Source organism: Anomalospiza imberbis, chromosome 1 (genome assembly GCF_031753505.1).
Source record: "Anomalospiza imberbis isolate Cuckoo-Finch-1a 21T00152 chromosome 1, ASM3175350v1, whole genome shotgun sequence".
Taxonomy (NCBI): domain Eukaryota; kingdom Metazoa; phylum Chordata; class Aves; order Passeriformes; family Viduidae; genus Anomalospiza; species Anomalospiza imberbis.
Window position 1 is genome coordinate 5,654,153 of NC_089681.1, and position 16,819 is coordinate 5,670,971.

The 16,819-nt window shown below is 40.1% G+C and overlaps 1 protein-coding gene across 3 annotated transcripts in view; it reads left to right on the top strand.

Moving 5' to 3' along the window:
• The window catches only part of COL22A1 (collagen type XXII alpha 1 chain), a 224,222-nt gene that overhangs the window by 148,435 nt on the left and 58,968 nt on the right, over positions 1-16,819 (top strand). For all 3 annotated transcript variants that reach the window (XM_068180318.1, XM_068180320.1, XM_068180324.1), the window contains 8 exons: positions 8,075-8,128; positions 8,488-8,541; positions 9,531-9,588; positions 10,766-10,815; positions 11,215-11,250; positions 13,488-13,550; positions 14,620-14,673; positions 15,849-15,890. In XM_068180318.1, coding sequence (XP_068036419.1) covers positions 8,075-8,128; positions 8,488-8,541; positions 9,531-9,588; positions 10,766-10,815; positions 11,215-11,250; positions 13,488-13,550; positions 14,620-14,673; positions 15,849-15,890 — 411 coding nt within the window. The remainder of the gene's footprint in view (positions 1-8,074; positions 8,129-8,487; positions 8,542-9,530; positions 9,589-10,765; positions 10,816-11,214; positions 11,251-13,487; positions 13,551-14,619; positions 14,674-15,848; positions 15,891-16,819) is intronic.

Below are 16,819 nucleotides of genomic sequence, written 5' to 3' on the forward strand. Positions count from 1 at the left end.
GGCATTGGCTTTCAGGGAAGATGGGGCAGGCCACCAGGGGTGCCACAACCAATGAGGGAACAGGGAAAGGAGAAACCAGGGGAAGTTGCACATGTGGGGAAAGGAACTGGGATTGTTAAGCAAAGTCCATAAGAAAGTCCTTTCTTTTTACCCAGGTGGGGTAAACTCCATGGTGTCTCCAAGGGAGGGCTCTGGGGATTTCCTTGAGGGGGAAGGAATCACACTGCTAGAGGGCAGATACTGATTGCTCATTTATTTGCTCTGGCAATTTATGCCCTTGTAAGCAGGAGGAATGATCTAGAAGTGGTTTGTGTGACAGGAGTTTTGTAAAGAGCTGTTCACCTGTCTGTGGAGAATGTCAGAAAGGTCATCCAAGGGGTGGAGGCCTCATGCAGGTGAAATCCCTTGTGTCCAGCAGGGAGCAGTGCCCTGCAGAACACCACTTGATATTGGTTGTCATATTTTAAGACTTTTTTCTTTTGGTACAGTATCTAATTTGCAAGTATTTCAACATCAGCCTGCAAGAATGAAGACAGTGTTTCTAATGGGTTGAAAAGATTTTAGAATCATAGAGTATTCTGAGTTTGAAGGAACTCATAAGGATCATCAAATCCAACTTCTGGCCCTTCACAGGACACCCCAAGAATCCCTTCCTATGCCTAGAGCGTACAAGAACACTTCTTGAATTCCTGAATCATTGAGTCCAACACCCTGCTTTTGTTGTGTTATTTTTCTTAGGTTGATTGATTGTGGTTTGGTTTGGTTTTGTTTTGTTTTGTTTTCGTTTCCTTCATTTTGGAGGAAGACTTTTTATCCACGTATTATTTTTAAGATATCTGACAGTATCCATCCAAACAATATCACACTTACTTAGCTCAAGTTCCCTGCAAATTAAACATATATATGCATGTGTTAGCAATTTTATAAATGTATCTGTGAAAATTGCTGACGTAGGATTAAGTAATTTTCCTTTTTGCACAAGCTAAATAATGTTAGCAAATTTTATGTTAATTAAAACTGCACAAAATGCTTGCCCCATCAAGGGATTCTTAAATTGACTCTTCCTCCAAGCTAACTGCATGAAAGGTAAAATATTGTTCCTATTCCTGCAGTGGCACTCTGTTCTGGACATATTACTGCAGATTTCCATATTTCTCTTTAATGAAAATGCTTACATTCACTTTGTGACAAAACCACTTTTCAGCTTAACAGCACTTTTTGTGGCATTAGATTTTTAAAACATTTTATCAGCATTTTCTTTTTTTTTTTTTTTTCTTAATTAAACTATGCCCCAAAAATGCCCAGGAAGAAAAGTGGTTTTCTTGAACTGTAGTTACATAGATATTCATTGAAATTATGTATGGAAGCCTGTGTCAGTTGTTCCTGTGCTGTCCCCATGGTATTGAGGGACAACTGATTTGAGTTTGCTGCACATAAACTAGATTAGAACATGAAAATAGTCTCCCTTTCCTCTGCAATTTTAAATTTATGTCTACTTTTGTTTTCTGACCTGATTCCCCACATTGATACCTGTATGGACAAGAGGAAGGGGTTGATATAGGAGCTTTAGAAGGTTCATTGTTGCTGAAGGATATGGGAAGGATCTTCTGAAGTTATTACTGGGCTTTGTCAAGAAAAATCGTTCCTGTCATGCTGAGTCCAACTGAGAAGCCACAGATCAGGAAGCTGTGTGGGAACTGACTTAAGGGCTACTCTTGTGGGTCCCTTCCAGCTCAGAATATTCTGTGATTCTGTGGTCCAGTGATGAACTGCAGTTGAAATAAATCAGTCCAAGTCTCAAGGACCATTTGAGAGATTATTTGTAAGACCCTGAAGCAGCATCTAGGAGGCAACTTCCCTGCTAGACTGGGGATGTTTTGTGGCAATAGGATAGTTTTGTCTCTCTATGCACACACCAACTCAAATTATAATATAAACATATTTTAAAATATTTATTTTTTCTTCCAGATCAGCTGTGGTGGAGAACCTGTCCATCTGCTTATTTATGTTGTTTGATCAGCACCTTTAAAAATGAGCATTTATTTTTCAGTCATCTTTATAAATGGTGCATCTTGCAACATCATTAAGCCATGGAATATAATTCTGGATATTTTTTCCCCTCTAGACTTGAACAATTTTCTGGCAGCAAGAACACAGACACCTGAACTTAATAATGTGTTTGTGTTGTTATTATTTATTTGTACTATTTTAGTGTCCTTAATCATAGGCCCAACTTTTATTGCAGTTGGATGTTCAAATGCAGACTGAAAAATGAGCATTTCTGTAAAGAACTTTAGGCTGAAATAGTTGTCTCAGGCACTCTGAGCTGTATCACTGAGTTACCAGGGCTGGGGTTTGGCTCCAAATGCAAGCACTTTTTGGGTTGAGAATAGGGATGCAGGTGCCTGCTCCTGTTGATGAAGATCTGTTGATGTCATCAGTGGATCCTGAAGCTCTCTCAAAACAGGCACCTACAAATGGGCCACCGAGACACTGTCGAGGCTCCCCGAGCTGAGTGGGTACTTGCTGGCCACCAGTGAGACAGTGAAACCCATCAAAAGTCTTTGAGATTTAAAGAAAAATGCCATAGCTCTGCCTTGCAATACCTCTGGGCTGTTACTGAGGCTTGCCTTGTGTGAGATAACCTGGTGGTGTAAGTCAGACCTGAGAGGGAGACCAGTACAAGCTGTACCTGTTATGGTCCTAGCTGGCAGTGATTTAATTAGTATAGACTTGTCTGTAGGGTGTGAGCTCAAGCCCAGCTTTTCTTAAGTAATTCAGGAAATAAATGATCTCCTCTGAAACACACAGTGTCCCTCGTGTACTTTTTATAATGCAAGTTAATACTGCAAAATGTAAGAAAAGGATGTGGGCCCCAGCTGCAAAGATCAGATTGAATTCCAACTTTGCCAGTGCTGCTTGGAATTGGAAGATATTGCTGAGTGATCTTTAATAAGATCTCTACCTTTAAAAAAATAAATTAAAAAAGTCTTCACCTGTGAAGATTGCTAATAGTGCTGAAACAAAAGACATTAAAGGAGTTTTTTTAGTGTTTTTTCTCATTTGCTGCACTGACTCAGTAAACCAACTCCAAGCAAACACATGAGGAAATAAATCTTCCTCTGTAGACAAAAGAGATCATGTCCATAGCTTACACTAAGTAATTAAATTAAACAAACACTGCCTTTCACTGGAAGCTTGAAACTCTCCTAGAAAGACCGCTATGTACAAAGTTAACTTTATTCCATACTTTTAAAGAGCTGCAAAGACAGTTTGGAGAATTTTTTGTTGACAGAACTTTTATTTTAAATTTAATGTTGGTACTCCAGTTCCAATGCCACCTGATGAAATGACCGGAGACTGGATCCGTGTATGAATAATGGCACTGTCACTGATGCTGATTAGATGACATGTATTGTAGACAAATGCTCAGATCTGTTGGTTCTTCAGGCTTTTAATTTTACTGTCATCAGCAACAGCTTTTTTTATAAGTTCTCTTACCTTTGTATTGATTTGTAAGGCAGGATTTAAGTAGAGAGAAACACGGTGCTCTAAAGCAGCGTTAGAGGAAATATCTCAGTAATAATTTCCATTTTAAATTGGATATAAGGAAACATTTCTTCACTGAAAGGGTGGTCAAGCATTGGATCAGGCTGCCCAGGGAAGGATAGAATCACTGTCCCTGGAGCAATTTAAAAGAAGTGGCACTTAGAGGTGTTGTTTGGCAGTGGCTGTGGCAGTCCTGGGCTGATGGTTGGACTCGAGGGTCTTAAAGGTCTTTTCCAACCATAACAATTCTCTAATTGTATAATTCAAATTCACAGCAGAAGTGGCTGGGGTGAGAAATGAAAAGCAGATTTGAGGAGCTGATCCTGGAATCCACTCAGATGCTGTGGAGAAGTGGAGCGCTGGAGTGACAAAGGACATAGTGAGAGACATGGGCTGCTTCGCAAAACTGGCTGCAACAGCTTCATTTCTGATGGGAAAGGAATGTAAATAAAGGAAAGAAAGCACAAAGGCAACAGGAAGGATCTGTGGGGTCTTTTGTTGGGAATGTCTTTGAACTGGAGACAAGAAGAGAGAGTGGAAGGGAAAAGGCTGTCAGTCCCTCAGTTACTCATTTTGCTCTCATTTTGGCAGCAGACAGAATGCTCCTGCATGACACTTCTTGTTTGAGAAGTGCTACACTGCATTAACAGCCCAGACCAGAAACTGTTTTGATATGGGTTAAAGGCTAAGCTAAACCTTTGTCATAGTGTAAGGGAGTCCAGACAATGGCATGAAATAATACACTGAAAATGTCTGTGTAGGCTTTGCCTTCAGGTGTCTGGGAAAGCCATCAGACTTCAGTTTTCATTGTGGAATGTCATTTGTTCACCTCCCTGTAAGACTTAATCATCCCTTCTTTCATGGAAAAGAAATTTAGGCTAAGCAGCCTACTGAGGTAGTTACAGACAAAGGTTTCTCTTCCTTCTCAGACCCTCCTTAGGGAGTACACAACCTGAATGTTAATATCTCTGCCTTTCCCAGCCCATCTTCCACCAAGTTACAAACTGGAAGAGGAGAGCACTGGAGAGTGGATTCTAGAGGACAGACACAGCTGTGTCTCCAGTATGAACAGTGCCAGATTTCTTTCCTGAGCACTGTCACTGCATTACATTGTCTAAGGAATGGGGCTGGATGAAACACAAGCCTGAAAAAAATCCACCCTCCACAATGTTTTTAAAGATATCCCATCCCAAAACACACATGACTCTACACAATATTTAGATTTTAGATTTTAATGAACATTTGAAATATTTTTGTTTCAGAACAGCAGTTTGAAAATATTCTGCTCTAAGCATTTTATTAAAATACCCCATGTTTTGCATTTGTTTTCCAAAGTGAGTTTGTGCTGATCTGTTTTAAAATTAAGTTTTCATGTATCAGTTCTTGCTTCAACACTTACAAACCACATGTCAGAGTGTTTACCAGCCGGAAAAAAAAATAGACCCTGTGATTGTTTTCTTCTGATTCAGGGTTTTAACAGGACAACAGTGTGGTCTGGATTTGGGATAGGGATTCTCTTCTGTATAATTCATCAAATAATCTTTAAAAAAGGTGGTTGTATAAATCAGGTGCTTTAATCTGGATTCACTCAAAAATGGAAGCAAAGAAAACAGATGGTGTGAGATTTTTTGGGGTAAACATTACACACAGTCCTGCTGCTGTAGTTTTATCATGTTGCGTTTCTTAAAACATAAATAGATTCTGTCAGTCTGGTGAATTCTAATATTAAAAAAAATATTACTTGCTCTGAATTATACTCAGAAGACAGGAGAAGGACTACAATATGAGATGCTGTTATACAAGTGAAACAATAGTTCTCTGCACAGTAGCAAAAGGGAGTGCTCTATAAAGGATATTTATGATGTATTTCTGCCATTTTATTTCACTTTATCCCAGCACTTGCTGTAGCCCAGGCTGCAGAAAGAAGGAAACCCTGTAGGACAGTCAATGTACTCTGTGTGCAGTCAACTGGAGCATGCTGCCAGCAGCCTGTGCATCTCCAAGGGATAATGCTGGCCACTCCACAAAACTCTTCTTTTGTGTCCACCTCAGAGAAGATTTTATCAGAAGAGCTTCCCATTAGTGGGTTTAGCATTTGTTGGTACAAGACATGGTGAGGCTACCTGTAAACCAGCTTGAGCATGATATCCTGAGTAATTATCTCTTGAAAGACAATGAAATTGAATTATTAGTGGCAATTTATGAAAAGGATCAGATCAGTGGGATTCAATTTCAGGACTTACAGTTGCATAAGATTATTATGGTCTAGCATTTGGAAAGTTTAAGAGAGTAATTAGAAATTGTCTTGGATAGTGAGAATACCGAGAGTTACGTGGAGAAAGAGCTGGGATGAGGAGGATGTAGCACTTCACATTTTAGGGATTGTACTGGTTGCTGACAGATGCTGGAGTTAGAATTTGCTTTTACATCAGATTGACCCTGTCAATTCACTGTGTGGGGTAACACAACAGGGATTGCTTGGGCTGAGGCTGGGTCCTGACTGGGGGTTTTCACCTCCTAATAGAAGTTCCCTGTTGTAGGGCTAGGAAGGATGGCTTTCCTGGTGGGAAAGTTCACTTACTGACAGAGAGAAGAAAATTAAATTATTAGGAACTGATGGAATTGTCAAGGAAAGTCTGCAAAGGTAAATTTACAGATAGTCCAATCAGAATCAGTTAGTAGTTTTTCTTAAGTTTTACCTTCTTTCCCAGTACTCCCCCAGTTCTTCATGGAAGCCCCCTCTTGGAGCCCATACCTTCTGTAGGGCCTCCCAGTAGTGCCCTGTAGCAGTGGAGCAGGACCAAGAAGAATTTCCATGTCCTTGGTGTCTGTTTGCTCCCTCCAGCTGTGGCTGCACACAGTTGTGTCTGTGTGTAGTATTTTTTTCTTGCACTGGGCTTATCTGTACTGTTGAGTCTTTCCCTTGAATGGTGAAGCCTTTTTAAATGAAGGACGGTCTTCACCAGGCGTCTCCTGATGGGTGTAAAATCTTTAACTGCAGGATCCAACTGCAGGACTCCCCAGGAATTAAATCATCAGCATCAGTGCATCTGAAGGCACCTTTCTGGGGATGTTTTGCTGCGTTCACATTTGAGGCACTCTACAAGTGAGAGTGTTGTTGACAGGATAATTCCATGTCTGTTCTGAGTTGCAGTGAGGCAGTTCAGCTACAGTTTCTTTTTCTGGTCTCTTTGCCCCATCTATTGGTGAGAGACTGTCTTAGCTCCTGGCTGAAGTTTGTGGATGTATTTTATACGATCACTTATCTGCCATCTCTGCCAAACCATGCCTCAAATACATCCTTCTCCTCGCTTTTTTTACACCATTTTCTTATCATCATCTACACTTTTCATTAAAAATAAATGGTAATATTGATGTATGACTTGTAATACCTTAATATTGAAGGATGACAGGGAAAATGCTGTCTGGCCATTTTCTGTCTTGTATCAGTTTCTCAGTTTCAAATGTTTACAGAGGTTTTGGCTGGGGTAGTTTGTTGGTTTTTTTTAAGTAGGATCACACCAGAACTCTCCTTATGCTGAAAACTGAAAATTAGTGAGATTGTCATGTTAGAAAGACAGAAAGAGGCATCCAGGGCAAAATTTCAGCTCAGTCACATATTCATTTCTCATGCTGTTTGCTCAGGTTCTGATCCAAAAAATACATGAACACATTTCATTCTGAGTGTAGGAGAAACCCTGTCTTGTCTACAGGGGAAGCTGGCAGTAACAAACACCTTTGTATCTAAAGCAACATACTAAGATTTGTCAAGACTGGAAACAAATCTCTCATAGGAAGCCAAATTTAACAATTTTCTTGATGCATAAAAATAGATCCCTCTTTAAACCAGGTGGCTATTGAGAGAATATTTCTCCTAAGAGAAACAGCTGTTGCAGGGAAATGAAGCAGCATGTTAAGATATTTCCAATTGAATGTGTTCATCAAACTGTGAGTTTGTGAGAATCGTTTACTACCTTTACTATCTTTATGAATCTTTGACGTCGAGCAACAAAATGGTGGCAAATTTTAAGACACTTGAATCATTGCAGCATTTCTCTTAGATTCCTATTTTTAACCCCACCTTCCCAAAAAAAGCAAGCTCAAACCACAAGCCTGTTCATTCATTAGTTGCTTTCAGCTATTTTTTTTCCAGAGGTAAATTATTCACTTTGAAACAACATGAATCAAGATTAACTTTGTCTGGATGCTCCAAGGAATCCCACTGGTCAAGCTTTGTTTTGTAGATTACCACTGATGGCCTTCCACTCCTCCTTCTCTTGTACTGGAGTGGAGGATGACGCTCCCCTTGTAGTAATGGCAGCAGTGGCTTAAGCAGAAGAAAATGTTCTACCTGTGTTCATGGCCCCTTGCTTTGGCATCTTGCACTTTTTGGGTAGAAGTTAAGCAAACAAAGCTCAGTGCTTTTGCCTGTTTCCTACAGGGCCCCTATTACACAGGGGAGGAGCTGAAGCTTTCAGCTACTACCAGAGAATTTGATAAATTGGCTTTGTTTGCTCTCTTGTAGGGACCTCCAGGGCCCCCAGGCATTGCTGGACCCCCGGGACCACCTGGGCCACCGGTAAGAAAGCATGGGGCGTTTTGTTTTATATCAAGGAGAAGAAAAAACAGCTGGAGGAAATTTTAGGTCATGGCTTTCAGAGGGAACAGAGTTAAGGCCTCTGGAAATGTGGGTTTTCTCTTATATTTTCTCTGCTGCAAAACCACAACTGGTCCTAGAGCACAGCTTCTCCCTGCTGAGCCTTGGAACCACATTGGTGCTTCCTGAGGATAATTCAGTGTCTCCAGGGCACCCCATGGCAGTGACTTGACTGCAGTGGAAGGGAAAAATGCACTTCAAGTGAAAGCAGCAATCTCCAGTGTGATTCCTGCAGAGAACAGAAATACTGATTTATTTTTTCTCCTGATTTCATTTCTCAGGGACTGCCAGGAGAGATTGGAGTTTCTGGTAAAACTGGACCACCTGGACCAGCTGTAAGTGTTGAGGAACTGTTTCCCTCACCTCAAAGTTCTTCATTACTTCAGATAGTTTAATTCTGAAGTCTGCTTTTTTCCCCACATCTTTTCTGCACGCAAGGTTTTAACATGGGCTCCAATACTGTCACTTTTAATCCAGAAATGAGTCTCAGATACCTTCTGTGAATAAGAATTTTACCAGGTGCACCCCCACTATTCCTACAGAATTGGATCATGGTGTTTTCTTTATATGAAACCTTTCAAAATTCCTTTCGTATTCGACACAATATTGTTTCTCCAAACCTGGAATTTCCTGAATCAGGCCAAATAACTCATGATTAAAATCTCAGATTTAGCAGAGTGTAGCAATTTCTGTTGTTCTTAAGTCATAAAAGCTGAATAATTAAATACTTAGTACAGAATTGCCACCTACAGCCTGCAATGTGTGTGGATTCGCTGACACTTGGAAAAGGGAAGAAAACTTTTTTCTTGTGGTTTTAAATGCATTATAGGAAGTAATTTCAATTCTTACCTTGCTGAACCACTCTGTCACTATGTGCTATATGATTTAATTTTAGGTGTCTATCTACTGTATAAGAAATTACTAAGATTTACAAAGAGAAACAGTTGTAAAAAAAAATAGCTACAGGTAATAGGGACTTATAGAGAACAAGTTAAAATGTAATTAAGATACATAAAAAAAGTAAAGATCCTCAGTACATAAAAGCTCGATACTGGAGTTTCTTTATAGCAATGCTGACATCCAGTGGTCATTCACTAAAACTGGGTTACTGGAAGAAAGGGCGGAGCAAAAATGTACAGTGAGAATTTTTGTGTCTTTTGAGACACAGCAGGAAAAAGAAAGTCAAACCAAAATGCATGAGAGGTTCTTCTTTTCTTTAACTTAGGTGAGTGGCAGGAGGGATGAGCTGAGCATATTTATGCTGAGTTTGCTGGTAACAATTTAAAGAACTGTGACTTAGAGCTTGTGTTTTCTTCTTGTTTAGGGGCTGCCTGGCAAAGATGGACTCAATGGGCTTCCCGGGCTTCCAGGTCAAAAGGCAAGTGACACCACAGACACTGGGATTAAGCTGCTTACCTGGGCAGATCATTGGGGTGCGCAAGCAAGGGAAGCAGGAAAAACACAGCTGGGCATTACAAACAATCAGTCAGGAAATCCAGTGGCTCTGGCAAGTCAAGGCATGTATCCAAGGCACAAAGAAGAACTACAAAGAAGTGTAGCAGGCTCCAAAGATGTTCCTTTCTTTTCTCCCTGAAGGGCTGGAAAGAAGAGATGCCATCCCCCTGAGCCTTCTCTAGGTCTGTGTGGCAGAAAACTGGTTCTTTATTATTCCCTACTTCTTATGCCACATTTAAAAGTTTTTCCAAGTGATGGCTTGGGAAGGGGAATTGTCTCCTCCATTGTCTATGCACTGGGAGAAAGGAGATAGTAAATGTAGAGATAGGAGACCCTTGACTTCTCATCCCCCTGCAAAAAATGGACAAATAAATGTACCATGTTTTGACTACAAAAGCCAAACTAGGTTTTGGGGATAATGATTATATGAAAGATGAATATATTAAAGAAAACAGCTCTTAACCATCTATTGCCTTGGATGGCCTTGGCAGAGGTTTTCTTGCTTCTGATACTTGATCCCAGGTCTAGCAGAGTCCCCAGCTCCCATTTATTGATGAATAAAGGTGAGGAATTACAGTGCATAACATATTTCTGATGTTAAACAAAGTTTGGATTTTATCCACACATCTGTGCAGTATTTACTGCACTTCCCAGCTATGTAGCCACACTTCAGCCACTGCAGCCTCTGCTATCCATGCTGATGACACCCACATTGGAAGATCAGTTTTAAAGTATTTACACAATGGATACAGTGACCAAGGCCCCAGTACCAAAAAAATATGTTTTTTTAAAACACTTTCTAACCACATACAGTTTGAAGAAACTGAATGGAGGGTTTTTTTTCCCAGATAATTCACTATGGACATCTTTAATGTAACAGTGATTTTGTCATTCCAGAAATTCTCCAGTAGGGTCCTGCAGATGTGATTGCATATGGCACTAGAATGGAAAAATATTCCAGGAAGCATATTCTCATATGACTCTATCTATACCCTCAAGGTGATCCTGAGGAGCTGAGTTAAAATATTCCTCACCATTGACTGCAAATGTGCTGCACAAACTCCCAGAGTTTGTGTATTGACCTGTTGTGTTCCCTGCAGGGAGAACGAGGGGAAAAGGGTGAGGAAGGCTTTCCTGGAAAAGCTGGCCCTAAGGTAAGGGATTGTATTTCATAGTCTGCTGTATCCACTGAGTCAACCAAGGTGTGATTTTGGAAGGTCTTATACTGAAGTCAGGAGAAGAAGATTCTTCTGAAGTTGGAGATATAAGAGGATGAGGAGATGGGGTTCACTGACTTTTATGGTGTTCCAAAATACCAGCCCTTGTTTGATGCTCCTTTCTCAAGCCTAAGTGTGCAGGAAGATCTAACCTAGACCTTGCATTGGCTCCCTGCAGGCTGCATTCCCAATCTATCAAAAAAAGCAATTTCAGAGCCTTGTGGGATGTAGGTAGAACAACATGGACAAGTAGGGACTGCATTTTGCTAATGAGGAAGTGTTCTTACCAAAGGGTCAAGTCCTTACAATGTTACAGATTTGCTTTTGTTTTTCCAGGGTGAACCAGGGAGCCGTGGCCAACCTGGTGAGCAGGTGAGCAGAAAAAGAGTCTTAACAGCAAACCTGTGTTGTCAAAATAATAGCAAGTGACTACATGAGATAACAAATCCATTTGCCAGTGACAAGATTTGCGCATGTCACTTGCATCTGTGATTGAAGGTGCAACAGTAGTATGGATGAGACTTATGGTTGATTTTAGAGGTCTTTTCCAACTTTAATGATTCTATGACTGATGGAATAAGGCTACAAATCCGAGGCACAAATCGAGGTTTATTGGGATAAGGCACTCATTAAGTTAAAAACAATTACCCCACCCCACCCTGTGAGTCTGGACTGTACTGCTGCTATTCCAAAAGCCCTTATAATCTGCCTGATAGGTATCACTCAGTTCCCAAGAAAGTATCCTTACCTGGTGTCCCAGGTAAGGGGAAATCACCACAGCATGGGCAAATGATTCCTCAAGAGTGTTTTCATCAGGTTTCAAGGTTTCAAGTGTTTTCTGTACACTTCCTTGATGTCATTTCACTGTAGCTGGGCAAACAAACTATCAGGCTTGAAGTTTCCAGGCAGACTTGGTCCAAGTGCAACAAAGGGCCAGATCCCAACCAGAACACTGTTCATTGGCCTGAATCTTCTCCCTACACAGGGCTGTTTTGAATTTTAGCACTACCTTCCAAGACACTTGCTCCTCTCTCCACAATGTGATGTCCTCTACATGTTTCATAAATGTTCTCTTTCCTGTCATAAGTTGAATAGTGCTGTCCCTGAGAGGACTTCACTTCACACATCCTCTGAATTTTGACAGTAAGTTGCTAATAGGAGGTATATGAATGCTGTTCCTTCATTCAGTTATGTACCACCCTCCAGATACCATTCTACTCTGCATTTCTGTGGTTGCAGATGAGAACATTATGTTGGCCTATGCCAGATATTTTACCAAAGTCAAGATACATCAGGAAAATGCTTTCTTCTTGTCTGCTTCTTTTTCATGTCTAAGGAGGGAACTGGATGGGTTCGATATGATTAGTTTTTAACAAATCCACATTAGCTGTTTTGTATTAACTTTCTGTCCTTGAACTCATACAAACTCACTGATATTTTGCTTCAGGACCTTTTCAGAAGCCAAATTTATACCATGTTTTTATTTTCCCTCTAAATTCTCCTCTGTCTCCTTCAATGTTAGATGCTCTGATTACCGTCTGAGTCTCTGGAATTGCAGGGATCCCATTGTCATTTCCATTCCTGGAAGTGTCCAAGGCCAGATTGGAGCAACCTGGTTGAGGGGAAGGTGTCCCTGCCCATGGCAGGAGGCTGGAACTAGAAGATCTTTATGGTCCATTCCAACCCAAACCATTCTATGATTCCATGATAGCCAGGATCCCACAGTGGCTCTGAAAAGCACCACTCCATCTGCCACCAAATGCCACTTTCTTTAAAATTCTCCCAACATCACCTGGATGTTCTTAGTCATCCTCAGTTACTACAGTATCTTGTTCCTCGCCTGATTTTGTCTACAGACCCATTGCACCTCTACCATGATAATCTTTTGTTCTCCCTATACTTAAGATAATCTCTTTATAGCAGGGATTATCTTTTCTTGGTTCAGTATTTGTACAAGACTTAGTGAATTTGGGTCCTGTCCATGACTGATCTCCTTTGTGATATTGCACTATAAATTCAGATAGAAAAGAACCACAGGGTTATTTCAGATTACAAACTGTGTCAACTGGGACCTAAATTTGAGAGTACTTGATATATTTAGGAGAAACCACATGACACAGAGATCATAGTTACTCCAATAACAAGTATTATAAAGCAGAAACTCAAAGGTAATGTTCAAACAGAAATAAATCCAAATGTGCAATAGTGCACTCACATAATTCTAGATCTGTTCATCAGGTGACATCTGTAATGTTCAGATTAATACACTACAGTTTTTGCACTTCCAGACTACACCAGATCATTAATGATGAAAATAAAAGTCAGATTGTATTTCTTTTTCTGCTTTCATTTGCTTGCTTGGTCCTGCTATAGAGCACCATGAAGGAAAAATGTCCTAAATTCTGTGGCATCAGTTAACAGGCAAAAACCAGAGAAGTCTTACTTGCTGCTTTAAGTAATGGTTTAAAAAAAACCCTAAGAAATTATTTGATAATCAAACTAATCTCATTTTCTCTCAGCAAACTACATCTACAATCAATCTCATGAGAAAACTCAGGCAGGGTCTGTCTTACAGCATTCAGATTTCACACAATTCCTCTTATTTTCAGGGTGAAGCGGGTTTTCCTGGCCCTAGGGGCTTACCTGGACTGAGAGGAGAAAAAGGAGACCGGGTGAGTGACTTTGAGCCACAAGTTGATCTTCTTTTGGCCATTTAGCATCAGGACATACCTTGAGTGTCCTTAGATGATGTTGTCCCTTGGTGTGATGGCTGTGGTGAGCAGCTGAATGGCAACCAGCAAGGTTACCAAGTACCCAAGAAGGTATTCCCTGCCTAATGACTGTTGCCAGTTGACGCAGAGGTGCTAATGAGCAGTGTCTATCCCAAACGGGAGGAGTTGTGCCATGCTGCTTGTGAGGCAGAAGGAAAGGTTAGAGCTCTGGAGGTTAGATTGCACCATAGAACTCCCTTTCAGAATTACTTGCCTGATTTAAGGACATTTAAAATTCATGATAACAACAAAAAACTAACTAATCCACGTTGTCACTGAGCCCTGGAAAAGGCTTCAGATGGCTGAATTATTTTCTGATGGCTTAACTTCTACCCAAGTCCTGGTGTCTGCTGCTTCCTCTGGGTAGCTGCAGAACTCTGGAGATGTCTTCATACAAGGAAGTATTTGGGTCAGGGTCCTGACAGTAAATTTAGCCATGTAAGTGAGGTTTGTAATCCTGATAACTGATGAAATGCTTGAATGTGATCAAGAAGGATCTAAAATCAACTGAAGTTTTTCCATGCAGTTTGCTCCATTATATGCCTTGTAGAGCACAGGATACAGAATACATTAATGGCAGAGGTTTGAAACTAAATGGTCTTTAAGGTACCTTCCAACCCAAACCAAAAACAGTAATATGAATATTCGCTCTGGGTCTTAACTGCTGTTTTGCTGCCTCTCTTTTCCAACTGGAAAAAAAACCTCTGTTTTTTTATAACTGCATCAGGCAGTAGGATCTTCTACAAGCATTTTAGGATTGGTGCTTTACTTTATGTGAGGTCAATTGATATTCATTGGTTTTGAAAATATAGTGGATTTTTGAAGCCATCTTCAAAATGTTACATTTTTAGTTGCTTGCTCTACATCTTGGAAGATAGGTAAGATAACTGAGAGTGTAAAATACTTTAGTGAGGCTGATGCATTAAAATAAAAATGTGCGTGTTTCTTGCTCTCCTTTCCCTCCTTTTAGGGAGAAAAAGGAAGAGACGGTCTCCCAGCAATGAAAGGTGAAAGAGGAGAAAAAGTAAGTAAGGAAATTACCCTGATTGTCCTTAGACAATAGAGGAAAACAGAAAAACGGGCAGAGACAAGTGATAGAGGAGGTTGAGGAAGATTAGAAAATTTGGAAGACTTTTAGCTGAACTTTACAGAGAAGCAGCAGAAATTGCTATGTGTGGGATGGAGACAATAATTTATTGAGCAATGAAATCTGGTGAAATGAAGGACAATTTCGTTAATTCAAGGAAAACTTTTTTTTTTTAATTTTGTTAAGATTTTCTCTTTGTTTCAGTTTTATAATTGGCTGATATAAATGAGCCTAGAACTAAAATCTAAGAAGTTTTCTGTGTCTGTCTGTGAGGGATAGAACAATAACTTAAGGAACAGTCTGGACTTCTGCCATCACAACACCATTAATTTTAGTGAAAGTGAGAGAAGTAGACAAAGGTATTGTCCACCAAGATTTACATTCAACCCTCGTGAACATGAAGGTGAAGAAGAAACACTGACCTTGCAGATGCTTGTGGGGTTATAGTGGAAAAACTGCCCTCATTACAGAGACAGTGGCATTCAGGATGTGGTTCTTCCATCAGTCCTCAGTTTATCAGTGACTTTCACCACTTGTGGAGGTGGGAAGTTGTTCATGGGTGATCCACTGACATCAATAAGGCACCTAAACCTCCTTTACCTAGGAGTTCTTGGCTTTCAAGTGTCAGGGGAGTGATGTTTGTGGAGCACAGCCCACAGGAAGGTCAATGCCAGTGCTCAGGAGATCCTCCAGCAACAGCATAGTTTTAACTCAAAATTAGGGGAAAACTGGACTTAGCAACTTAAATATTTGATGAAAAACATTTTCAATTAAAGAAGTTTAGCTAAAACATGTTTTTCAGTCAAGACTTTTGGTCAACTTTAATTTAAAAAGCAAATTAAACTTCATATGCTAAACTGGGTGGGGCAACTTTAGAAATTCATCAACCTGTGAAGTCAGGTTGATGATGAAATCATAGAAGGATGAAGACAACAGAATGAGAATCCTGCATGCAACAAAGCAAGGACAGCAAAAATTCAGTCCAGAAGTGTCACTGAGCTGGAGAGTTGGGTTACATCTCATCTGGTAATGCTGCATCTTCTAAATGATAATGTTGGGTTTTATTTGGGAATCTTTTTATGTAATTAGTTACATTTTTTTCCTCTCTCCAGGGTGACACAGGTTCCCCTGGACCCCCAGGCTTACCTGGAACAGTAAGTAAGATTGTATTATCTGCTGTAACAATATTCAAGGTGTCATTCCTCCACATAAATTCCTCAGAAACAATTTTCAAGTTTCTTACTTCTCTGCAGAAACTTTGGGACTTATTTATTCTGAGATTATCTCCTTTTGTTTCAGAGAAGGAATATCAAGGTTTATTTGATTTTTTTTTTTTTTTTTTTTTGGTGAGGTTGTACCTTCCTCTGCCTCTTTGCAAAAAAGCAGACCAAGAATACATAAATTTATTGCTTTCAAAATGAAGATGCAAAGTTACTTTGGGGAGCCTGAGTATAACTACAAGTTCACTAGTGATTAAATCAGCACCCACTGAATGTAAATACACAAACCTCTGAGTTCCCGCTAAAAAAACCTGAGTAAGCAGTTTGGAATAATCACCATCATTGCAACTAGAGGACTTATGCCAGTCACAGATCCTCCAAGACGTGGCACACATTCTGTCATCAGCTCTGCTCACCACAGTTGGATACAGCTGCCTCATTTACAGATTATGGAGAAAATTTGAGTCAGGGTCTGTTGGTTGGTGAAAATTGAGTGCCTAAAGACCTTGACGCAGCAATGGAGTGTTGGAATCTGAAATGCAGGAAATTCTCAGAATTTTGGGCCTGTAAGCCAAAGCTTAGAGTTAAACACAGGATTTGATCTGAAACCTTGGAAAAGGCTTCCAAAGTTAGGTGATAGAAGTGAGAAGTGGATTTATAGTTTAAAGCAGAGACATGTTAAGTTAAGAAGAGGAGAGTTTAGGGTTTAAGATATAGAAAAAGTAAAAATAGTTACAAAGGTAAACAAGAAGTTTAGAATGCAGTGCTGTACGTTTGTGTGTCATAACGTGATTGGCTAAGAATTCTAACACTGTAGCATGAGTCCATAAGACAAAATATTTAAGGATTGGGTCAAAAACATA